Here is a 26337-nt window from a genome sequence, read left to right as displayed (position 1 = left end):
GGTAAGAATGTTCTTAACTGAACATTCTAATCCAGGTGTAACAATCACTACTGGTCATTGAAAGTAATGGGAGTTCTAGAACACTGGCTTAACATTGAGTTCTAGAAAACTTACTGAAGAAAAAAAAAAAACCTTTTCTTCAAAGGGTTCGTTTAGAATGCCCATTACTGCACGATCTTTCAGGGAGGCACATAACCAGCCACACCCTGTGCAGACTGATCTGCTCAGTTAATCCACAGGAGCAGGGGTTTTCCATTTTTTCTGATCCAAGGAACCCCCACCCAGACTCAAAAGGCTTTCAGGGGATCCCCATCACAAGTTAAAAAGACAATTTTTTCAAAAAGGCTTTATGTTTTGAAACATTTCCCAAATTGTAAACATATATCGATTGTAGGCATCAGACTGAGAAAAACACTTGCTATTGAGGCAGGGACACTATGCCGACCAAACCCTTCCCTCCCAGGGCGATGCTGTGGCTAATAATTAGGCACCTTATTTCTGCAATCCTGCTGACGGCATAATTGTACTAACTGACTATACTCAAAATAGCAGGACTTCAAAGGGACACCTAAAAAAAACCAGATGGAAACGGAAAGCAATTTTCAGTGTGGGCCTCTCGGCCCATTACGCACTGATGAGCATGGACACACTTACACGTGTCTACACATGCACAGCAAGAAAACAACCCCCAGATAGCCATCTACACCGGGGGTGTACAACTCCGGTCCTGAAGGGCCGGTCCGCACGCTGGTTTTTGTTCCAGTCAATTAACTTCGTTTTAGTTTTCTGTCAGCTCCGTAAGCTGGTTCACTCCTGTCGTGTAACATTTTTAGGACACACTTGCAGTGTCCAGCTGTAGCTGGAGATCAAGATATTCATTCAGCTAATTCAATCATTAGGATCCGAAGAACGGATCCGTCCACATGCAGCCAAGATGAACACTGTGTACAGCCATCCTGGCTGAGCTCTGGGCTCCAAATTCAGTTACCTACGAGTAACGGCTTTATACAAACAAGCAGAAAAAAAATCACGTTTCTCCCTTAATGCTGAAGGTTATAATTCTTATGTGCAACGTGCATGCCCAATCGTACTCACCTGCCCCGATAACCTTCTGCTTGGTAATGTGGCTTGGGTGAATCTCACTGGCAAATTTCATGACAGCTATGTTGGGGTCCTCATATGTGTGAGGGTCCACATATGTTTTCAGGGGCTTCAGTTGCTCTGAAAGGGCGATAATGAACAGATCAAAGGGGTGTTAAATCTCCCGAAGACAATGCTGCTGACGGGAAAGGTGGTGTGTTTGCGTGTCTTACCGGAGTTTGAGAAGTACGTGTCCTCAACACCCTGCCGAGCAGTCGGGTTCCTTTTCCTGATGAGAAAAGCCACAATTTAAGCATTTTTATTTTAATCATTGTGATTAATAACAACAGTACAGTGCATCCTAGCATATTTTAATTCTACTTCAGTGTTCATAACATGTATAACACATTTCATGAAACCTAAACAAGCCACCGAAGAACATGTCTGTTCAAATGCAGATGAAAAAAAGAAGTGTGCAGCTGTATTGTATATTGGCAGAAGTGGATGGGTGGGGGGGGTTGTCACAGGCAGGCATAGACTGGGGACCAAAGGTCGGCACACATTACCAAGTCCTGGTTGTTTTCATTATTCGTCCAGGAACAATACAATTATGATACTCCAGTTACAGTAAAGTTGTATACGTCTGTGTGTGTGTGTGTGTGTGTGTGGGTGGGTGAGTGAGTGAGTGAGTGTGTGAGTGCGTGTCCGTGTGCGTGACCATTGAATGCTTTCACCTTGGAGTGAGCCAGAACAATGCATAAGAATTTGTGTGCGTGAGAGAGAGACAGATACTGACAGATAGAGAGACAGAGAGACAAAGAGAGAGAGATACATGGAGAGATATGTAGAAGAAGGGTTCAGAGGTTCTCCTGACCGTTTGCGTATTAGCAGAACCACCACAACCAGGAACAGCATGGCCCCTCCCCCAGCTGCTGCGCCCACGATCACTGCTGTGTTTCCTGGAGTTTTGCTCTCTGATGAAATAAGCACAAAAAAACAGTCACTCAGCACACCCACTTAGCACAGGCACACAACACAGTCACACTTAGCACAGGCACACAACACAGTCACTCAGCACAAAACAGTCGTGAGAAAAAAGATCCCTAGTGGGAAGAAATCTTGAGAGGAACCCAACTACAATAGTAATGATTGGTTGCGGCCACGAGATTGCAGACATACAGCAGGGTTGTTTTGCACTTATGAAAATCCACAATAAATGATGGTACAGATCGCGCTTATTCATCTTCACACCTCAAACTCAACCAAGTTGGGGTGACACAGTGTATAATTATTATTTCATGTTATGTTGTATAAAAACGGTTTTATAGATTTAAACCATTGTCAGATTAATCTATAAAGCCCAAGTCTTTATCTTTGTTGTATTCTTAGCACTTCAAACTGTATTTCCTTCTCGGGTCCTTCAGCTCACTTGTCCCTGGTTATGGGTATTCACTTTGCATAAGGATTTGAAGGAGTTTTTTTTATTATGCTTTGTTATGCTTTATAATATAAGTTATGTTATGTACGTCGCTCTGGATAAGAGCGTCTGCCAAATGCCAATAATGTAATGTAAAAAAACCCCCGAATATAACGCACTGTAACACAGTCACACAACACAGTCACTCAGCACAACACCCCGAACAAAACGCACTGTAACACGGTCACACAACACAGTCGCATGCAAGTTGCAGTTGCATCGTTTGTGGCACATTATCATATCTTTGTTATATAGCCAGCTAGTTCAATATCCAAATAAGTTGCTTGCGTAATATAGTTGGTTAGCTAAAGTGAAAACTTCAAAAAGACAAAACATATAAATAGTGTTGTGCAGCATATTGAAGTGAACATTTCATTAAGTCGCCTGTTCGGGAAACATTTTTTTACTCGAACACTACGAAAAGACAGCAGGCTCTGTCGCGTTTATCACTGTCAACTTTCCAAAACTGCATGTTGTGGTTTGAGGGTGTTTGTTGCTGCAATTCCTCTCTTGGCCGTTAGAGTCCAAATTAACTGTAGTAACCTTTAAGGTTATCATTAATTAACCATTATTGTTTTCATGTAAAAGGGATGCATACACCCACGTGTCTATCAGCGACGTTGCCTAAAGTAATAGCTGGAAGAGTTAGCAAGCAGTAACGCAGCCAGTGTGAACTATCTTTTCCAGGGCCTGACATTTATGAGTTTTTCATCAGTTTCTGACATGCCCCAGGTGCATTTCCACTGGCCCAGCTGCCAAAATAAATAAAACCACTTGAAAGAGATTATACAGACTATTAAAAATGTCAAAATGCCAAACAGCAGCACTGGATTAAAAATATTAATCCTTTATTCAATACGAATCTGCCAAATGCTGACGCCAAACTATAAACGACTTTCATCTTTCCGAGCAGTTTCAACCAATCTGCAGATGCCGAATGCTGGCCGGCTTTCCAGTTCCTGTGGACTTAAGGGTATATAGCCAAATTCGTATTTATACAGGTATATCCCCTATTTATAGAGCGCGTTCCCCTCACCCTCCGGAAGAGTCTCAAACTTGAACTCATCGCTGTAAGTGCCAGAGCCTCCCACAGGGTTCTGGGCCTGGACTCGGAACAGGTAGGCAGTGGCCGGCGCCAGGTCAGAGATCTGGACCGAGTTCTTCTCCAGAACCAGCACCGTGTACGTAGTGACGTCCTTCTCGCTGTCTTTCTCCTGCGTTGAGCACAACTTTACCATTACAGAAGACCAGAACCAAGACCAGAGAAGTAAAACAGCAATATCTAGTGCAGGAGAGAAAAGAAAGCCAAGAGTGACTCCCCTAGTGATATTATCTGACTTATAACTTCATATTATTAGGCAAAAATCTACAAAAAAACAACAAGACAACATCAAAAAAGACAACCCGATAAGTGGATATAAAAAAGATACATGTGGATATGTATGAACGTCAACCACAACCTCACCATTACGGACAACCAGAGGTAGTCCTTCCATGTTCTCCAACTGGTTTCCTCATGTAATTTCAGATATGACCCATGTTAAATATGTAATTGTTTTGGATTCAAATACTTCTCTGTGCTCAACTGATCTTGCCTGGTGCAACTGAGCCAACCAAGAGGACCAGAAGTTGGGGTTTTTCAGAGTATTTCATAGGTTCCCAGACACAAGACAAGCTCAGTGTGGAAAAGTATTTACCAATACCATTACAAAACCATTACGTATTTGAGCCAGGTCTGATATGGCCCTCCCCATTCGCAACCAAAAGCTGATATGACTCGAATAACAATGCCTGATGATATTAAGATTATGACCATTATGACCATGATGACCATTATGACCATTATGACCATGGTTATGTCCGTCCTGGTGCCTCACCTTCTTGCGATACATGAGCTCGTAGCGTGTGTTCTGTGGCAAAGCCCTCTGGGATATGGTCCAGGACAGAACCAGGCTGGTGGATCCCTGCTTATCCACACGCATGGATGTCACCTTGGGGGGATCTGGGGGGTGTTGGAAGAACAGAGGGTGAGAAGAATGTTGGGTTTTCTTAGCCCATTCTCAAATCTTGAAAGGAGTCAAACAGTCTCACCTCCCTGACAATATTTCTGACTTAATAGAAATGAAATGTCTTGTTATGAACAAATAGTGCCATTAACAATAACCTTTTGTGTCGTGTTATGAACCTTCACCTGTGCAGCGTATAGAACCCTCACCTGTGTACTGTAAGGCGGCGGTGACGGAGGCGGTGGACTGCCGGTCGCTGAGCTGAGACACCCCGCTGTGCGCCTCCACGGTGAAGGTGTAGTTGAGGAGCGGCTCCAGTCCGCTCACCCCGACCCGGGGGACCGGCAGGTCCGAGGCCCCGGGCTCGAAGCGCACCTTCTCCCCGCAGGGCAGGCAGGCCGCCCGCTCACAGCGCTCGCACGCCACGCTGTACGTGATGTCATCGCGCCCGCCCGTGTCCGCCGGCGGGCCCCAGGACAGCTGCAGCTTTCCCGCAGACGTCGGGATCGTCATGGCGACCAGGTTGAGTGGGGGTGAGGGTGGAGCTGTCAGATGAAGACATATCGTTGTTGATACGCCACACATGGGAACACGCACACAAACACGCACACACACACAGTCTTCCACACCCACACACGGAGATACAAACAGACATGTCCTCGCAACACACACACACACACACATCCCCACACCCAACAGACCCCACACACCCCACACACAACACACACCCCACACCCCACACCCCACACACGCCACACACACCCCACACGCCACACACACCCCTGTCTCAGGGTGAACACGGCTTAGGGCTCCACACCTGTGCATGCTGCGGTTTGGGGCTCCTTGGGGGCACGGTAGAAGCCCTCTTTGCATTGGCAGGACAGGGAGCCGGCCGCAGACTGCTCCGTGTTGACGGGACACGGTTCACACTGCTCACTGGACACAGACTCCTTAAAGAATCCAGCCCGGCATTCTGCGGGAAAGAGGACACAAAAGGATAAGCAGGGAAACAGAACGTGAAATGCACAACACACGCAGACATGTAATAACATGATTACAGGGGGCAATTGCAATGCAAAACCCCACTAAACTCAAAATAGGCCTACACACATGTATCTATGCTAATTTATTTTTTTTACATTTCCATTTGCATTCAGTTTTCGTATTTAATTCCAATGTCCTTTATATTTCTGGACCATGTGAATACATTAATCTGCGGCTGGGCGCATTTTCTTTTTCTGCAGCTGAGTCTGTGGAAAGCATTATTATGATAATCCCTGGCTTTCGACTTTCAAAACCACACAGGCACACTCCCTCCTTTCCCTCCTCTTGAACAAGCCTCTTGTTTTTCTACAAACAAGACCCGTTGCCCCGCATTCCAGTAGAGATGCACTGCCATCAACACATTACAGAGCAAAGAAGGGTTCAAGTCAAACCAAAAAGAACCAGCACACTCACAACGAGTAAAAGACAAATCGAGACCGCAAATTCAGTATGCCATCAAACATCTTAGATAAATTCAATTGAACAGCCAAGCTGCAACACACTATATTTTCCATACAAGTCTTCCTGACCAGCTAAAGCATGGGGTTCAGTACTCCATTTAAGAACTGTGAGAGAGGGCTCTGTACCAATGGCAGAGGAACAAGGTTCGATCCGCCATGAAATCCTAAAACCCTCGTCAAAAGGGGGATTAGAGGTTCTGTAAACAATGCGGAACAATGGGTGCGGAGGTGCAGAGAGAAAAGCGGAGATAAGACAGCCCTCTCTCCGGCCTCTGAAAGGCCCCACGTGCAGCCAGTCGCCTCCTTCATCCCTTCATCCCTTCATCCCTCCCCTCCTCCTCCACCCCACCCCCCGCACCCACGATGCATTACAGGCTTTCACCTCCTGACCGCCCGTCTCTACCCAAACGGTTTGCCGTGATGTACTACAACCCACACTGCGAAAAAGTCTGTCTTAACTTAAGTGTTTTAATCTTGTAATGAAACTTAAAAAAAAAATGATTTCAATTAGAAAATATAAGCTTGTTTTAAGTTACTTTGTGCTCGACAGGCAAAACTGTTTTACCCCACTGGTAAATCTTAAAAAATGTGTAAAGGTGACTCTCCTCAATGGCAATGTTTTCGTCTTATCTAGCAAAAGAGTGACAGAAGTAAGCTCTACATTTTTTTTAGCTCTACATAGAAGACTAAAATACTTGTTAAGTTTGACATATGGTTTGGTTTTTGGCAGTGCACCTTTGCCCCCGGGCCCACCGTGACTCCCTTCCCTTAAAGTGTCTGGTTTGAGGGCTGTGAGCTGAACCTGCCCCTCAGTCTTAGTCCCCCTGCCCGTTTTCTTCTCAAACGCGTTTCTGTTCCACAGTAAGGAATACAATCAAGTCGTGTGCAACATTGCGCAACAGTGAAATTGCTCTGCGTGAGTCTGCCTGTTGAGATTGGGAGGGGGAGGCTAAATTAAAGGTGGAAGGAAGGAGGACGACAATAAAAAGATTAAGAATGTGAAGAATTTAGAAATTTGAGAAGGTGGGGATTGATGCAGGTGCCTTTAAATTTGCCCCAGAGACGCAAACGGTCGTTGGCCTTGATGAAGGCTTTATTGTTCCTCCTCTGGGGTTCGCTGCATCAGAAACAGAGAAAACAACACAAGCTGCCGAACATGACCGGCCATGCCCCACCATAAAACATACCTTTCTGAAACATATCCGTCAGTCTCACAACACTCATACCCACTGCCGTAATTTTCCTACACTCTCCTACACACAGGGGTTACTGGGTGAAGAGCGGTCTGGGGGTCTTCAGGGATAGACAGGCACACGATGCAAAACAAGTGTTAAAGGTGCCACTTGCCACACTATCAGCCACAACACACACACACACACACACGTATGCTCATACATCTACAGAGAAAAAATAATAATTAACACTTTGAGTCTCAAATGGCACTGTCGACCTAATAACTTTCAACCAATCAAAGTGGCCGCTATACTATTGTTTTAAGCCACTCTTAAAACCATACAAAATTCTCTCAACTTTCTAAAATTTTTTCAACCAAAGTCAAGCCCCTTGGGATTTGAGCGGAGGCACTTCATACTGGGCTTGGGACTGAAAGGGCTGGTCTGCAGACTCACAAACACAATTCATCTGGCTTGTGCCGTGTGAATCGAGTTCAGCACATCACAAGCTTACGTAGGCTCACGATGTGTAAAACAAAACCCCTGCGTTGTAAATACCTACCGGTTTTAACAGCCACAAATCTGAAAAACATGCCCGGACCGCTTGGCCACGAAGACCTCGTTTACGCAGTTCAAACGCACGCTTGGTCTTCATGGAGGCGGCAAATCGGGGGGCCTTTTTGGTATCATTTGACATGAAAGGGGGTTTCAGGTTCAAAGTCTAAGGCCCAAACTAAGCTTATTTCTCTCGCTGTTCCTCCGAAATACAGTCCGCTCTCTCCGCCAGCTGTCTGGGCCACCTTTACGACAGCTCATAAACGCCTCGACAGAAGACGTGAGTGAACAGAGAGTGAGACAGCGACAGAATGGCCGAAAGAGAGGGCTAAAGCCTCCCGCTATGAAGAGAGATAGAATTGCCCCATTCACTGAGAAAGGGTGGACAGCTGCTGCCTAGTGCCACACCCCACCCTAACCCTAACCCAATTAATATCGCGACTGCCCTTACCCTTCGCGTTCACCAAATGCTCCTGTCTGGACCCCCCCCCCCACCCCCCACCCCCAAGTCTTCTGCTGCCACCACAGGTGAGGCTATGGGCCCTTCTCACAAGCATCCCCTCCCACACAGAACAGCAGTGTGAAGAATACAGCTGCATTAAGCTTCGGAAGAAAAAAAAAAAAAAAACACTTGTTGCAAATAGCAGAGATGCCACATACCGCATGCCACATGAATACATAGACTGGGTTGCACTGAACAAGGCGACGGATTGCATCAGCCTGGTAACAGAGCTACTGTCCACTGCAGCCGTATCCTCCGGCCAAACGCAGTACATCCCAGTAAACGCAACCGCTAACCGTTCGCACCAAACTGCCGGGTTTACACCGCGCTGAAAATACAGTCAAAATGCAAACGTCTGAGACACAAATATAAAAATATGGCGCACGTCTGAATAAAACGGCATGCCCTGAAAGTCAGGCTTTGAGATTAAGAGGAATTTTTTGGGAGTTTTTCGAGCCCTACATACATACAGGAAAAAAATCATGTGAGCCAAGGGACCGGTCTTTAGAAAGAGGGGGCTGGTCCATCTTTTGGACACAACAGGAAGCAGGAATAGCGCGGCCGACACTTCACTTCCTTCCGTGAGCAGCCAATCAGTGCGTGCGGGCAAACAGAATGGAACAACTGGGCGAGATGACGGAGGAGAGGCCGGGGCGATCTAAGAATGTGAGGGGAAAAAAAGAAAAACACCCAGAGTGCCCAGTGAGCTACAAAAAAGAAAGAGCGTTTTTCTTTTCTTGAAGGTGATTAAACGTGTCACCCGAATACGTCTGTCCAGACCTTTTATGAGGGTCGAGAAACAAGGGGGCAATTGGCACAAATGAGCGTGTGAAAATGGATTGTTTCTTTAAGACCCCCCCTTTTCAGTCTGTTACTCTTTTATTAGCCAATTGCTGGAGGACTGAATGGCTTGTTTTGGGGGGGGGGGTGCTGATTTTGTGCTGCTGTGATATCCACTGGGGAGTGCTGGGGTCCGTAATAGAGGAGTGTAAACTTATGTAAAGTGTAAATCTTATTATTTAGAGAAATGAATTGCTCATTTGCCAATGGGGTAAGAACATTACAAAATCAAAAAAGTAGTGTGTGTGGATGGATGGATGGATGGATGGATGGATGGATGGGTGAATCTCTTTACATAAGAAAAGGAAAAGACAGAAGCCTCTCTCACACTGTGAGCTGAAACAGCAGGCCTGTATCCCCCACAGGGTAGCACAGAGTTAAATCTGTCCCAGTTTACGGTTATGCAGTGAAATGGTGGCCAAGAAAAATAAACAGAGGAGAGATATAGAGAGAGAGATAGAGAGAGAAAAAGAGAGAGAGAGAAAGAGAGAGAGAGAGAGAGAGAGAGAGAGAGACTGAGACAAAGAGAGAGACAGTGAGAGAGAAAGAGAGACAGAGAGAGAGCGGGAGAGAGACATAGACAGAGAGAGAGGGAGACAGAGAGACACAGAGAGACACAGACACAGAGAGAGAGAGAGAGAGGGCAAAAGGGCCAGTGACTCATTTCCAGAGGGAGGTGGTTGAATTCTGAATTTTGGCTCCGATAAAAAATAAAAAAAAATACTTAGAGAAAAATAAAACAAGATAAAACAAAGATCTTTACATAACTGCAGAGAAGCATTAATCAAGTGACTCAGAATCTCCCACAGGAGCAGGGGGATAATCAAAGCCGCAGTTAAGCCTCCGCTCCACGCTGGTTTCACTCCACTGCTCCCAAGTGCACTTTGCTTTTTTTATTTTTTTGGAAGGAGGGTGGTGAGATATCTCCTTTTGCATTTTGCTGTATTGGGTTTTTTTTTTTTTACATAAGCAACTGGTAAAGAAGCCATTATCATATTGATGCCTGCTATGTTGTTTTAAATTTTCTAACTGCAGAAGTTATGGGTAAAACATCAATAAATATTTGTTTATTTGCATGCCTTCACCAGGAATGCTGTCTGTGTAGCACAGCCCCATTCAAGCCGTGTAGCATAAGGCCCTGGCCGTCTTTTTTTCCCCAACATAATTTTGTTTCTCGTAGACTGCATGCTGCTGCTGCTCCTCCCCCACCCCCGATCTCGGGATTCATTTACATTTTTCTGTTTAATCCATTTTAATTGCCGGTGTTTAACTGGGAATAAACTCGGTTCAATTCAGCGCTGGAGGACTTTAGCGTGTTTGCTCCCCGGCAGAAGGTGAGCGGTCAGATTAACGCGGTCAATATTGACCGAGCTCCACGGCCTGTTTGCACCGCTCGCTCACTGCACCAGAGCACATGTGGTCCTCATCCCTCGTTGTGCGTGAGTTTCTTTACACCAGCCGCCCGACGGACCATCGGGGCCAGGCCGCATGCCTCGCCTCGGCGAGTCAGGATCTGACGGCTACAAGCTTACATTTTTCTACCTTCGTTTTATTTTCTGTTGTGTCTCTTATGTGATCTTTGTGCGTTTCCTCCTCCTCGTGCCCTTGCGTGAATACATCCAGTGGTGCTGAATGACGGGGTGGGCGGGCGGGGGGGGGGGGGGGGGGGGGTTTCAGGGGCCCTGACTGACAGGGGCCTGGGCTGGTGGAGCCCAATGTGAGATCTTTCCATGGTGCCCAGAAACACTGGCAGCAGGGGCGGCATGGCTCAGGCAGTAAGAGCAGTCGTCTGGCAGTCGGAGGGTTGCCGGTTCGATCCCCCGCCCAGGCTGTGTCGAAGTGTCCCTGAGCAAGACACCTCACCCCCAAATGCTCCTGAAGAGCTGGTCAGTGCCTTGCATGGCAGCCAATCGCTGTCGGTGTGTGAGTGTGTGCATGAATGGGTGAATGAGAAGCATAAATTGTACAGCGCTTTGGATAAAGGCGCTATATAAATGCCAACCATTTACCATTTATCCCTGAATACATTCATATGTACGCCTGTCGTAGATGGTGCGGGGGTGGGGTGCACATGTTACACTCTACAGTGAGCGGCGAGGGTTGGGCCAGAGAGATGGGCACAGGAGAGGACCGGACCAGACCAGGGGTCAGGGGTCAGGGGTCAGGATGGAGAGGTTAAAGGTCTGTGAGCAGTCAAAGGGACCATCATATGAAAAGATCTTTGTAAAAATCAGTGAAAAGGATTTCAGACAAATAACATATAGAAATATTTAGCTAAGTGGCAGGTCTGTACATAATGGTTTTACTTTAAAACTTGATTAAAATTTGTTAAAAGTAGCGTTTTAATTCATTTTAATTCATTTGCTTGCCATGCATTTTAGCTGGAGCCAAGGGCACTTTATGCCTATGCATACACAAGAATGAACAACACCTGAGGCTGGTTAACGGCCAATCACCCTCCTGTCATGTCAAATACTCTCGTATATGCATGGCATGTTGTGGTTTATATCTTTCTAAACAAGGACATTTGCACAGGCGCTAAGCAAATACAACAGCAGACATGAAATTATTTTAGAATATCCTCAATGGACTACCTCTATCTTTTATTTTATATAGATTTTTCTCATTTTGGGCTTAAGTAGAAGTACACTGCTTCTGTGCAATTCAGTCATTGCCCCAGTTTGATTGTTCACAGTGCTAACAGGGCAGTTTCGTAGGTAACTGTGTCGTGCGGTTCTAGTCTGTTGACTGGTTTGGCACACCATAGCAATAACCATGTCAAAGCCTCCGCCCCATTCAAGCTGAAAAACTAGGCTATCTTGATTGATGCATTGAATCCGACAGTAAACATGGTAGGTTGGAGCCATTCAAAAACTTTCCAGTGAAGAAATGTAATTTAACCTTCCCATGTTAACATGCTATATACAAACACTCTCTTGTTCCCCTGTCACGCTTTATATATCATGGCTTTATGACATCAGAACCAAGCTAACCTTCCAATATTAAGCCACTGTGAGTCTATTAACCCTTTAAATAGTAGGTTTTTGGAATATTAAGTAAAAAAAAAAAGAAAGTTCTACAACTCTACTGCTCTGAATTACCAGTAGTGATTGTGACAACACTATTAGAATGTTCCGTTCTACAAACTAATCCCGTATTTGTGATACTACACCTTAAACGGTTTTGCGCAGTGCACAGTAATCGCAGTGTGCCTCCGATGCTTGTGTAGGTTGTCTAGATTCCCTCTTTCCCAGACTCCATTTACTACCGTTGTGAAGAAAGCAAACAGCCCCAAACCCAAGGTATTATGGGGAAATACAAACGAGCGAGTTAGCAGGAGGGCAGAAGAATGAGGCCAAATTGACAATGGAAAAGCCCTGAGCCGGCGGGATGGACCACCGCGGATTAGCCAGCCTGAGTTTCCGCTGGGGGCCCATCCTGTCTGGGGGGGGGGGGGGGGGACACCCACACTGACCTGGAGGGCAGAGGGGAGGCCCTGCACGTCCAGGACAATAAACCCTGTCACTACTCAAAGCCCCCTCAACACCACCACAAGCATGCCACATGGAGGAAGCAATAGGGACACAAAAGGTAAACATAAGCGGTGTCTGCAAGCACAAACAAACAGGGCGCCAAGCAGGTCCAATATAACAATGTGCCACAACACAATCAGCACACAAACCCACCCAGACTATGAATATTTCATAAAATGGCCACTGCAGAAACATAGCTGGTATTTTCCAATTTGACTTCAACGTGACAGAAACAATCTTCATTGTGAATGGCAACTCTTTTTTCCGTCATCTGATACCGCACTTCGGTCAGGATCAAAACAACCACCAAACTATGCCAGATGACAAATCACTGGTAGGCAACACAGAATAATGAGCCATTGCAGCTATTAAGCTACTGCTAAACTATAAGAGCTAAAAACCTGACTATTCTGCTATGACAAAATGATTGTTCTTCATAAGAACTATTTTAATTTTTAACAGCCCAGGTGCAGCTAAGCATATTGTTACTGAGAGTTTAGCTAAAGGTGGCGGTGGTGCTAGGGGGTACAAGGCTCCTTAAAACTGCCCCACATGAATGGGCCGCTGAGGGGTGGAATGCAAATGCTTTACCCAAGCTGCAATAAAGCAGGTCATGTGACTGGAAACATTTCTGACAATTAGAAAACTGCTCCCAGCAATGAACAAGATGAAAATATTTGGCAATGGGTCCACACACGAGTGTTGCGGAGACCCTGGAAGCTTCGTAAAGGTGCATCTGAATTGGATCGCTCATGCAAAGTTTCGTGTGATTCTTTTAAGAGATTGTGCAAGTTTGAAAACATTGTTTAAAAAGGGCGGGGAGCAGGGGACACATTCAGAAAGGAACTGATCTGATCGGCGTCACTGTTCCCCAACAAAAAAAGGAATCTACAAATAAAGTCATAACTAATGCCTCCTCTAGACATTACAGATAGTTTGTTTGATTATATTCTCGTAGTCAAACAAAATGAAAAATAGATTAAAAGACTGTCAAAATTAAACAGAAATCTCAAACGAACTCTGCCACTCAAGAGAAAGATTATGGCGGTAAGATGCTGTAAATACTTCTGTTAAACACATTTTTTAAATATATTTAGCAGTTTTATTTCTAATCAAATTAAAATTTAAAAAATGCATTTGTTTCTTATGGACAATAGTGTCTTGGGAGGTTAACGACCGCAAAATTTTTCAGGCATGACGACTGTGGAATCTTTGGGCTTTGCCAATGCCAGCTAACTTCCGCTTCAGGTGCAACATTCCTGGCGCTCCAACGGCCCAGGCCTTCCCGCATCCTCGGAACGTCCGGTCGCCACGCAGATCTAAGGCCGTCTTTCCTCGCTTCCTCACTGGGCCAGCGGCAGTTCGTTTGAAACAAATCTTTGACAAACCCTGTGTTTGCCGTGAGTAACAACATTCATTTACCACGACTAACAAGAATATGAGTAAGTAATTCACTAATGTCAGCATACTCAAGATTTGCTCTGATTTACAGAGGCATTTTGTTAAAGTTTTGTTAAACTTTAATGCCATTTTCTACTACAACATGTTATAATTTCTACTATGACGCTGCAAATAATGTTTTGAACCATGTTAAAATTCACAAAGGTGCTGTAACATAAGACATTGTAAGCATTGTAAACACTTGTTTACACATCTAGAATTCCCAAAAGCATCCCTTTAATTTTAACATCTCATAACTTTTTAAGTAAATGACTATGCTACTGACACTATGATTTAAACGGAAGTGTCAGCCTAGATAAACTGAGCACATCCAATGCACTGTGGTATGTAAATAGGTTAATACTGTACGTGTCAGTCTGAATTTTGTTCATAGGTGTGATCTATGTAAACTGTAAACTGTTCGTATTAAATTTCGAAGCCAACTCTCCTTGAGAACCACACCCAAAAATCACCCTTCTCTCCTGCTCCCAACTGCCCTTTTAGTTACAACTGAAATGTTCATTGCATCCCTGGCTAGCCCGCACTCACTTTCTGCTTTTCGAAAGCTGGTGAATTAGAAGGTTCTAGCTGCGTAGTTTTGAGATATTGAGCTTCAAAGACTCCAAAGTGAATGGTCTCCAAGCAGATATGAGTTTAAAAAAAATGTCATACTTTTAAACAGTAATATTGTATAAAACTTCACACATGTACTTAGTGTCCCATAAACAACATGTTTATGACAAAACAAATTTTTGTCGAAAACCTTAGAACCTCTCAGCTCTCGGTTTTGTTTATCTCTCACTGCCCTGCTCCACTCTGCTCTGCTCTTTCTATGTAGCCTCCTAACACTCCCTCTCCGGCCGTGTATCCGCCCACAGAATTCCTGAGCCCTGAGAGCGCTCGGGGAAAGAATTTGCCGGTAGGTACGAAGGTGACACGTCTCACTGCCTGTGTACTTAGCCCCGCTCACTCAAACGCAAGGTTGCGCAGAACCCATCTTTCCACCCATCGGTCAAATGCACTGGAATCATGGAAAATTATTTCTGATTCTGGATCTGATGGAAAAGCCCTCCATAAGATGGAAGAGCATCCATCTACACACACTATCCTCTCACATTCCTGCACTCAAACACTAACTTCAGCATTCAAAATGCATACCTGCAAGCTCCAATTTGGCAACAAAATTATATGAGAACTACCATGAAACCAAGAACATTTTTCAAGTACATTAAAGTCTTGGTTTTTCCATCTTGTCAATGGCCTCTGGATAGAACAGCGCGCGGTTCAGTCATCAAGCTAGGCGTAGTTTGATTTGAGTACTGTTTCCATTATACTTGCATTTAAGGCTTGCTGAAAACCCTGAAGGGTAGTATACAAAATTAGAGTAAAAGGTTTACCTTCAGTGAGCAAGCTTATAATTGCATTGGGCATTTTTCCAGCCTCTTAGTCACAAATTCTTAGGAAATGGAAAAGAGAGAAGTGAGTCATGAATTAAGAAATAATCTGATCACTTACTGGAAATAATTTTTATTTCCCCCTACTCTACACTCTCAGAAGAAAGGGTTCCAAAAGGTTCCACTGTGTCTCCATAGAAGAAAACCTATTGAGTTCTAGCAAACTTTGTCAGGCAAAATGGTTCCATCTTGAAGCTTTCACCATTTTCACATCTACCACAGGATTCCTCTATAAAGACCAGAACCCTTTTTTTCTTAAGAGTGTACTTTTAATTTCCAGTGGGCCCTGAGGCCTTAAACCCTCCATTCACAATAAAATGTTCAGTGTTAAATCAACATTCACAGAGTGTAACTGGACTGATATGTACTCTGACAGAGTTGAATGAACACAGGCCGCATTCCCAATTCCCAAGTCTTACAGGGTTTAGCTCAAATCCAATCTAACCAGTCCCTTTTAACATACAGTGACAAAGTTAACCAAGGGGCTATTCTATTAGATTGGAAGTCACTGTAACTCATGGAAAATATTGTTGTTACAGCCTAGTCCTGTCATATTCAGGCAATGTCACCTAACTACTAGCTGACAGACAGCAGACATGTCTAAAGGCATCTCACAGTATCTCCCTCATATTCTGTTGTAGTCACAATATTGCTTCCCTTTTCCCCCAATTTGTTTTTAACTGTCACTATGAGAAATTTTGAATTTAACTGCTCTTCCAAATTTCCTAGCACCAAGTATTTTCCAGTGCCAAACATTGTGTTGAACAAATCCATGTTATTTACACAAGAATGAATGCAGTTTTTTTTAAATAGTCTAATTTTGCCTGTGTGTAAAGGAAAAGCTACATTTAAAAAGAAGCCCTAAATCCAAAACCTGCAGTCACAGCCAAAAACTAAAAGTACACGTTCAATAATGGTGCCAACCCTGGAGCTGATATCCGGACGTTTTTGGGGATTTTTTCCAGACGTGAGAATTGTGGCATCCGAATTCAGCAGAGGATAGAGAGACTGACTCAGGACTGAAAGAGAGGAACGGTTGAGGGAAGGAGGAGAGAGAGGGGTAAATGGAGGAAAGCCAATACTTATATGCCACTTAAACACACACCCAAGTCAATTACCGCCCGGCTACTCACTCACCACACACCACACTAGTACAGCCATCATTGAGTCACCCCTAGGTCTGTTCCATGCGCTCGGAACAGACCATTAGTACATAGCAAGATCTCTGTCTTCTCACTAAAGAGAGTAACCCTTCAAGGGAAACACCAACGCAAAAATCTATCTTTAACCTCACCCCACCTCTCTCCCTCTCTCTCTCCCTCTCCCTCTCCCTCTCCCTATCCATACACACTCTGCCCACTCTATCCTCCCAGGCCACGTGTTCTCCATCTGAGGACACATTCTGGACTTTGCCCTCAGCTTGGCCATAAAACATAAAAAGTCCTGTCACACTGACAATCATTTGTCCTTCCACATTTGTCAGCTAGCGTTACACCAGGGCACCCTGAGGACTGCACCCTTAGGCGTTAACTGGCATGGTTCCACAGGCAGTAATGCAGGGATGGACATGTCAGCTCCAATGCTACACAGTCCAGTCTCGCTAGAAGCAGGAGACAGTCCTGCAAAGTACACTGGCCGTGTCACACTAAGATCTGTAATGAGTCAAACAACTACGTATTGATTGTGCTGCTTTCACTGCAACAATTGGGATTAATTTCACACACAGATCAATTATATACAGATATATAATGACATGTACAAGGGAGTAGTCTATTACATTAGATTTCGGCAAGTAGTCATCATATCCACAGCGAGTTACACACATTTACAATTTTACATGCAATCCATTTATATATCTTGATACCATCTCAAGTCGCACTGCTACACACTGCTTGGAAATACTATTAAAAAAACTGAATCCAGATTCAGGTCACCTACAGGATTCGCTTAAAATGAACATTTCGGTTTATGCGTTGAAACATTTTCTGCGGTGTGCGTGCGGCTGTAGTTTCACATGTGGTGACGGGGCACGGGCGTGTGATATATGGCGCAGAAATGGCCGTTTGCGCGGCCAACGTAAGGATACGTTTCTTTGTGCGCGTCGGATGCACAGTATGTAATGTCATGGTGTTGCGTAACTCTAATAACTCTAATACGCCCGCAGGAAGGGTGTTTCATCGCGCGGCATAAATGTGTCAGTACTAACATTGACTCACCTGAAGGCAGGCCCACATCTGCACCCGTATCACTCCACTGCCAGAACAGTCTGTCTTAACCACGGCTTGAGTCTGCTAATGAGACTTAAACTCTGATTTCCTGCTCTCAAGTAGAAGATTAGCTTGTTTTAAGTTGCTTTATGCTTGTCAGATGAAGCTGCCTGACCACATTGGCAAGACTTTTGTCTTATTTTGCAAAAAAAAAAGGTAATAGAAATCAAATTTTAAGTCTCGATATACAGCGAGACTTAAAATTTATAAAATAATAGATAAATAAGATTGTAAGATTAAATGTAAGTCTTATTTTTTGTGACGTATTTTTCGTTTTTTGTAGTGCACTTCTTTCGCATCTCTCTTCCTCTCCAGGACTATCCGTCTCCTGCCTCCATCTTCCTCTCTCCTTCCTCTGTCTGTGCACCTCAGTGCTGCAGTATTGCTGCTAAACTGGGCTGCTCCCTGTGGAATTCCCCAGTCCTGTATGAGCTGTGAGGCTCCCCAATAAATCTATGTGGAATACACAGGGACACTGGGACAACCAGCATAAAGGCACTGCAGCTTACTCTCTACTTACCCCACTGTACAGGCGCAAGGGAAGGCGTTGTCTCCACACTCTATTCATTCTATCTCTATTCATTCTATCTCTTTTTTTTTTTTTGTTGATAAAACCCAAGTTTTTAGGTTCGCCTTTTACAATTAGTGTAGAGTGCTAGACGTATGTTTGAGCACATTCACATCTGCCTGCGTGTGGATGCGCGCACATGCACACACACGCCCACACACACTTTCTGCGACTGGTTTCTGTAGGTAAGCAAGCTACAGGTAAGCTCTGCACACAGAGCTCCATCAGGAACAGGACACAACAGGCCCGGGCTCTCACGCCCAGCACTAGAATCACATGCAGCGTCAAACCCCAGCGTCAAACCCCTAACGTCAGAGCCAGGCAGAGCAAGGCGAGGCAGAGGACATGTCAGGGACATGCCTAACACAGAGAAAACGGCTTACCTTCACTACAAGTTACCAAGGACCAGCTCTAGATATGCTTTCCTTAAGAGGCAGCAGTGCACTATAATGGTTATGGAACAGGCCTTGAAACCTGAAGGTTGTAGGTTCGATCCTCTAGGTAAGACACGGCCGTTGTAGCCTTGAGCTTGAGGTGCTTAACCTGAATAGCTTCTGTAAATGCCCAGATGTATAAATGGATACTATGTAAAAAATGCTGCGTAAGTCACTCTGGATAATGTCTGATGTAATGTCTTCACACCTATGATTTCGGTCAATCCAGATCACTCAGAATAGAACGCCGGACTATCATTAAGTATCACTGCAGACTCAAAGTTCTGACCACTTTCACAACAACTACGTAGATATAACATGAATACAGCATTGTAAGTTGTTGCAATAGTAAATGTGGCAACTTTGTGTGTGGGGAAGGGACGAGGAAACTGAGAAAATCAGATAGGGTTTCCTCCAGTGCCTGTAATCACAGGAAACTCCTTTAACTGACTTCAAAACAAAACATAAGCCTAAGAGATCACCTTTCTCTAAATCAATTCACACATTGAGATTTGTGGAATGAGGTCAGCCTGCTCAATCCACAGCAGACCAGGGTTTTGGATTCAAATACTTGTCTGTGCTCAATTCACCTTGCCTGGTGCAACAGGGGCTTGCACTTTTCGAGAGTATTTAATAAGTTCCAATTTACCAGCAAAGCCAAGTAACAGTAAAGCATCAAAAAGTATTTGAATCCAAAACCCTGGTACCAGAACAGACCGATAAGCTTCTGAATGACACAGCCTGGCAGCTGCCCGGAAAGAGAACCCAGCTCGCTTACCTCGACAGGCTTCAGCGGCGGGCTCGAACCCGGCCCTGCACTGGCAGTGCCCCACGGGCACCGCCCACTCCCCGTCCACCGTGCAGTAGATGCGCGGCTGTTCCTGGCTGACGGCATTCTCCACGCAGGTCCCGGTGACCTCCCGCAAGGCCTGGCTCTCCCCGTTGCCCGCCCCGCCGCTGGCCACGGTCTCAGGGAAGGAGGCCAGGCTCTGCACGGTGGCAGGGCACACCTTGTAGTACACCCGGAAGGACAGCAGGGCGATGCAGGCCCCGATGTCCTGGAAGGCCAGGTAGAAGCCCTTCTGGGAGAGGGGCCCCACCGTCCGCGTCTCCGTGTTGACCTGGACCTCGGCGCCGGCGGTGATCTCGTCGGGCGCGATGGTGGCCACCTTGCGGAACTGCGTCTTGTGGAAGCTGGTGCCGACGTCGGCGTCCGACTCGGCGTAGTGCAGGTTGAAGGTCTCCTTGCAGGTGAGCGAGGCCCCCTCGAAGGAGTTGCAGTCGCGCACGATGAAGCCCAGCTCCACGAAGACGCGCGTGGCGGCCGGGGCGCGCTGGATGAAGGTGGTGCGCAGCCAGTTGTCCTGGTCGCCGCCCTCCACCTTGCACACGGAGTAGGTGTAGAGCTGGGAGCCGTTCACCACCCGCTGGACAATCTCCCACTGCCGCACAGGGGGGGGAGAAGAGAGGTCCACCATTTTAGAAACGCATTCGGGAGGAAGGCGAGCGAGAGCGGCTATTATAGTCAAAGAAGGAGAGGGTCAAATATGCGCTCACGGAACACGCGGAGAGGGTTATGGTTTGTTTTAACGCCTCTCTGAAGGCAGACATTACAGGTCTTTGTAGGGTGTTCATCGACCACCTGCTGTTCTCATTGTGGTTAAAATAATCCACAGCTTTCTGGAAACTGCGTCAGTGTAGCTGCGGCTGCTGCTACAGTCTCACAGACGCATCCCGTGAAGATCCACACTGCAAAAATGTCTGTCTTAACAAGTGTTTTAGTCTTGTAATGAGATTTTAAATCTTTTGTTTTCTCTCTGAAGTAGAACATATTTGCTTGTTACTTTTTGCCGAAAAAAAGTTACTTTTTGCTTGACAAGTGAAATTGTCTTTCTCATTGCTCACCTCATTGGCAATAATTTTGTCAAATTTAGCAAAAATGACATGTAAAGCCTCGAGATAAGACTAAAACCCTTGTTAGGATTGTCTTTTATGTTTGCAGTGTGTGTGAGCGGCAGGCAGCCCGTGAGGAGCAGTCAGGCTTTACAGAGCAGAACGGGTTTGGCGAGTGGGATTCCAGCGCGTGGGGACACACGTGGAGAGGAACAGATGCTCGCCACACACATGCGACAGGAGAAAACACTGGCCTAACACACGCACAGCGCCTTAAAGCCTCACACTGCTCTAGAAAGGTTTAATATGCTCACTTAAAAGCAGGGCCGTAAAAACAGAAACAATTAAAAACGGCATGAAAGAAACACATGCAGACCCAACCCCCCAATCTAAAAACTGAACATTTAAAAGGTGAGCTACAAGTCTTGTGAGCTCAACTGTTTGCAAAATGGATTTCAATATCTGTCATAACTATTCTATGAATGATCCCATTTCTTACACAGAAAAAACAAACTAAGTTTCTTACACAGACTATGTAGCACATGTGAAATCCCATCTGATTGCATCAGAAAGAAAACATGTGAAACATGCCTCGACATTTGTTTAGTCTAAAATGTCAAGATGTATCTAGGTGGACAAGGCATTAGGTTCAATTCAATTCAATTAGCTTTTTACAGAGGACTGTCACTCATTCGTAAAATAAGGGCAAAAGAAAAGAAAACACCAGGCCTGAACATGAGGTAAAAAAAAAAACCTCAAACTAGGTCCATTTTGATACTGGTCAAAAGGACAAAAACATCACTATGAACACAAATATTGCAGATAACGCATCAAATTTTAAATTAACCATTAAGTCTACATGGTTTGAGATATTATTTTAGTGAAAGCAAGTTTAAAAGATTAACAAAAATAGAAACCCCTGGCACAACTTGAAATATGACACAGTTCTCTCCGCTGAACTTCTGTAAACCCTTTCCGGGGAACTAGCCTAGCCTAGGTTTCCGTCCGCTCTATAAAGTACTTTAGTATCAGCTAGCAATTCCAGTCAATATTGACAATGCTGAGAGCTACCAGAGGGCCGACAGAAGTGGCCACCCATCCATCGACCAGGACCAGAACGGTAGAAAACATTGGAAGAACAACAGTTAAGAATAAACAGAGATCACTCTCAATAAAACTTCAGTCGAGTTTCACCATGATCTTAACTGGCGGCTAACTAAACCAAGTTTCCAATCCAAAAAACAGGGAGGTCAGTGAGAAAAAGGAAAATTTAAACAGCACCCCTGATTGTAATGATATGGTTCTGCTGCTAATACACAAATGAATGTGAACATCATACATACAGCCAGAAAATAAGCATAAGGGCGATTTATTTTAATAATTTGAGAAGAAAACTTTTTCTTTAAATATTTACCCTTCTCTAAGAAAATAGCCAAATGAGGAGCATCATTAAAATAACGTCTCACAAGATGCAGCATTTTACTCCTAACTTTAAATGTTGATTACACCCTTGGCTGTGCCATTTTAAAGACGGGGCTTGAAACCACATGAAGCCACAAGTATTCCTAACTCAGCAAGCTGCAATTTGCCCAAGTCTTCCCATACAGAAGACCAGTCATGCACTGCAATGAAGCCAGGCACCTGGACAACCGGCATTATTCTCATACCACGAACATCTCATCACATCACCTATTTCAAAACATGAGCATTTGTATTTCGACAGTATTCACTTCAATACAATAATATCCACTAAGCCATTGACATGAACACCTTCAGATTGCAGATAATTACATTAGAGGTACATGGAAACACAGTAACAAAAGAGACCAGTCACAGTATTTATCTATGAAACAATTACCATCACAATGACAACAGTAAAAAAGGAAAAGGGTGTTTGATAACGACATGCAATGGAAAGTGTGTGGGTAGACTTATCGGAACACGCCAAATATATGGCCCTTGCAATAGCATGCAGTAAAACTCAGCTCTCAGCTCAACGCTTGCCTGAGTTTATGGGGTTTTCTTCATGACGTTACAGTGCATAGAAACAGATCTTATATATAGAGTCCAGCAAGCACCAGATGTAATCTATTAGAGTGAAAAGTTGGAGTTGAATTGGCTGTTTAGCACTTACCCCGTCAGAATAGGGCGATGTAAGCCACCCCAGCTCCCCTCTCGCTGCCCTCATGTCGAGCAAGACCTCTGTGTGCAAAGAGAAGATTATTTTGTTTATCTGAATTCTTCAGTTGAGTTTGAATTCTGGACACAGAAATCCACAGCATCAAGTTAGGATTTATCGTCTATGCTGGGTCTTACAGAAACCACATCAAACAGTCCGAATGTTATAATCATCACATTTCCTCGAAAAGACACAATGATTATAATAATAATACTAGAACACATTTAAAGCCATGGCTTTGGCTTTAAAGCCACGGCATATGGTTTTGGCTACTTCAAAACTGAACTTAAAAATGCAAGCTGCCAGTCTAAGCCAATTCGGTAAACGCAATGTTTTGTGATTAGTAAACTACCATGCAAAATACAATATACGAATTCAATGCAACCTAAAAATGTATTTCGATTACACAATTATTAGATGATTTAATGAGTGAGAACTATTTTTACGTTTAGTATATTGGGGCCCTTTCGACCGCCTGCAAAAAAAATTAAGGACCTCCAACAGAATTGAAGCCCTTGCTCGCTCGACCAATAACCCGCTCAAGAAATGCAACAGACTCTCCAATTTCATCAGTTACTATTGTGTATCGCTACAATTTCAACATAGGCAGCGATCGGAGCAATGCCAATGATGTGCTTAATGTATTTATTACACTCCACGAGAGACTGCGGAACAGCTCCGTGAATTGCTTTGAAAGGGGACACGCGTTGGTTGCGAGCGATAGCTGAATGCAACGTAATGAACCATAGTAAGTCGTTAGCTTAGTGAGCTAACACGTGAAATTGCGTTAATTTCTTGTTCCGCGTCCAAGCTGCGACCGAGGCAGCAATATTTTGAGCCATGGATAGTTGTTGCTCTTAAAAATGATACATTGCGTTGTTTTTAAGTGTTTGCGCGTCTGCCTGCCCTGTTGATGGAAATATGCCACTAACAAGACTTGGGCATGTTTTAGCTTGACTGTGAGCGTTAATTTCTTCATTAAATTTGATCTCTGCCCACGACTGCTGCAATCCCGGGAGCGTAGCCTGCCTCCTCATGCATGTGTTACGACAGTGTTGTCGGTGAAGCAATAATCGATTCGCCTACGAACATATGTTATAATTAGCTTTTCCTTTTGTTTTTAGTTGTGCTGTGGGAATTCGTGAATAGTTCAAAAGAGCTACGCTTCTTAAGAATAAAATAAAAACGCCACCTGCTCACAGTTAGATCCCATACAATTTTCCCGAGTACCACATGCGTTCGAATAATGAACTGAAATAGACGTGGTTCATGTGGTCCTAAAAAAATATTTTGTCAGAAGCAATATAACATCAAAAATTTATTTCCCATGTAAAACAACTTTTACGATTTTAATAATTGATTCACATACAGAGTATGCTATGCAACCATTTCAGTCCTTCCTCAATATTCTCTACGACCATGTGAGGTAGCAAGAACCTGAATACGTTTAAAAGGTACGTTTTTTTAATGAAACAACGATTGTACTTACCCACTTTGGTTTGTTCACTAATAAATACACTGTTAATAAATACGAATAAAAACAAATGGCACTTAATCCCAAGAAAATCCATTTCCGAAACTTTTACTGTTACTCCTTTCAGCATGCCGAGAACTCCCACTGTAAAGTGCACTTGGGGCACTAAAACATTGGTGCTTCGCGAGTCCCATTCAGGAATCGGTGGCGTCACCAGCCCCGCCTATTGGAATTCAATTGAAATGAGCAGTAGGCGGTGTTTTGGTGAAGTAACTGCGCTGATTTTTAGTTTTTCCTCAATAACCTCGTCTTACCTAATGGATCAATCGTGTCAATAACGTGAGCGCTCTCACGTATATTAGAGGTAACTTCCAAGATGATCTGAAGTTCCACTCAAGTCGCTAACATCTATGTACAGGTCAACAAAATACGTTTCTACAATTTTCGCAGCCAACGTTTCGCAGAAGATTTATAGGCTACATATTCTATGTACAACACATATATGCACATGCAACACACACACATATACAGTCCACTTAAATAACAATAGTCACCTTTAAACTGTATTAGACCTTACAAGTACCTATGTTGCATTTCTCCGTGATTCCTAGAGGCTAATTTATACTTCCATGGGTACAGGAAGTATAATATCACTTTTTTATTTGTTTGTTTATTTATTTATTTATTTATTTATTTACTTATTTATTTTATTATTATTATTGCAAGTGAACAATACTGTGCCTGGTCTTGTCCTCACTGGCCATATTGTGCTGTGCTGTGTTATGAGCCGCCTGAATCTTCCCAAAAGCCCATGTTCTCACGCCTGCATTGTGTGGCCTTCCATTAAAATACAGTGGGCCATTCGTTGTGTTTGGGTTGGTGTCACGGCTGAGTGACAAGCCTTGTGATGGAAGTGCTGGGCCTATCACCCCATCCCTGGAGCCCCAAACCTGGCCAACATCCCTGGGCTTAGCGCTTCATCCGCCCTGGGGCTCGGTATCCACAAAAGAAACTCACTCCAGGGGCTAGTCCCTGAGATTCTGGAGTCATTGAATCTGTAAACACACACCTCCTACAGCAATAGGAACCATTGTCTTTATGGGACCCTTCAATCAATAAAGAGTGGATGCAAAAACAACAAAAAAATGTTTTGCTTGGTTGTTTAAATTCACACCTGTCTTTTTTGTTATGCATTATCCTTCACAGGGCTTATGGCATTCATTTGATTTTCATTCCTTGTGCTAGCCTATCGGTGGAACCGCTTTGGCAGAGTGAGTGTGACACGACCACCTCGTCAACAAAGCAAATCCCACTGAACAGTAGTGAGAAAAGAACACTATGGGGCCAGTTAATAAGTTACATGTAAAACAAAATGGCAGTATGAGAAACCCATTCATTGTGATGCCGGTGTGAGTGTGAGCAGGGAGCAGGGGGAAGGGAAGCAGTGGGGAGATGGGGAGGGAGGCCTCCCGGACACAGGTGTGTGCTGTCTGCAGAAGGTGGAACAGCGGACCCATTGTTGGCAGGCTACCGGCCCTCTCCGCACCGAACAGGTGTCGGCTAAAATGGGACAGGGTTGCACAATGTCTCCTTTCCCTTCATGAACTTATCGATTAAGCTTTCCTCTCATTGCATTCTTACAAGCGGCATTGGCTGCTATGCGTTGTCACGCAGTACGGTGAAGCAAAGGCAAAACATTTTCTTGTCATATTTTTATATGTCAGTGTTTTTATATGCATGAAGATATGAAACGTACTGTATAATGTTGGCAAACTTATACAGCATATGTTGATGTATTGTCCATTGGCTTTCTTTCGCATATTGTGTCATGCACTGCAAAAATAAAAAAGGAAATCTGAACAAGTATTTTATTTTTATTTACACTTCTAGAAATCTTGTTTCTATTACTATTTTGCTAAATAAAACAAAAAGATTGCCAATGAGGTGAGACAGTTCTA

At 44.3% G+C, this 26337-nt stretch overlaps 1 protein-coding gene across 1 annotated transcript in view; it reads right to left on the bottom strand.

The window, feature by feature from the left end:
* Positions 1–24530, bottom strand: part of epha2b (eph receptor A2 b) — a 31703-nt gene extending 7173 nt beyond the window's left edge. The window contains exons 1-10 of the mRNA XM_061256860.1: positions 24395–24530; positions 22861–22928; positions 19612–20275; positions 5381–5536; positions 4773–5108; positions 4435–4559; positions 3594–3771; positions 1955–2054; positions 1314–1369; positions 1096–1221 (exon numbers count right to left, since the gene is read on the bottom strand). Coding sequence (XP_061112844.1) covers positions 1096–1221; positions 1314–1369; positions 1955–2054; positions 3594–3771; positions 4435–4559; positions 4773–5108; positions 5381–5536; positions 19612–20275; positions 22861–22928; positions 24395–24509 — 1924 coding nt within the window. The 5' untranslated portion in view covers positions 24510–24530. The remainder of the gene's footprint in view (positions 1–1095; positions 1222–1313; positions 1370–1954; positions 2055–3593; positions 3772–4434; positions 4560–4772; positions 5109–5380; positions 5537–19611; positions 20276–22860; positions 22929–24394) is intronic.
* Between the last annotated feature and the right edge of the window lie 1807 nt (positions 24531–26337).

This window comes from Conger conger, chromosome 10 (assembly GCF_963514075.1).
Source record: "Conger conger chromosome 10, fConCon1.1, whole genome shotgun sequence".
In the NCBI taxonomy this organism is placed as follows: domain Eukaryota; kingdom Metazoa; phylum Chordata; class Actinopteri; order Anguilliformes; family Congridae; genus Conger; species Conger conger.
The sequence above is the reverse complement of the archived record's forward strand: the minus strand, read 5'-3'. Positions and strand labels throughout refer to the sequence as shown.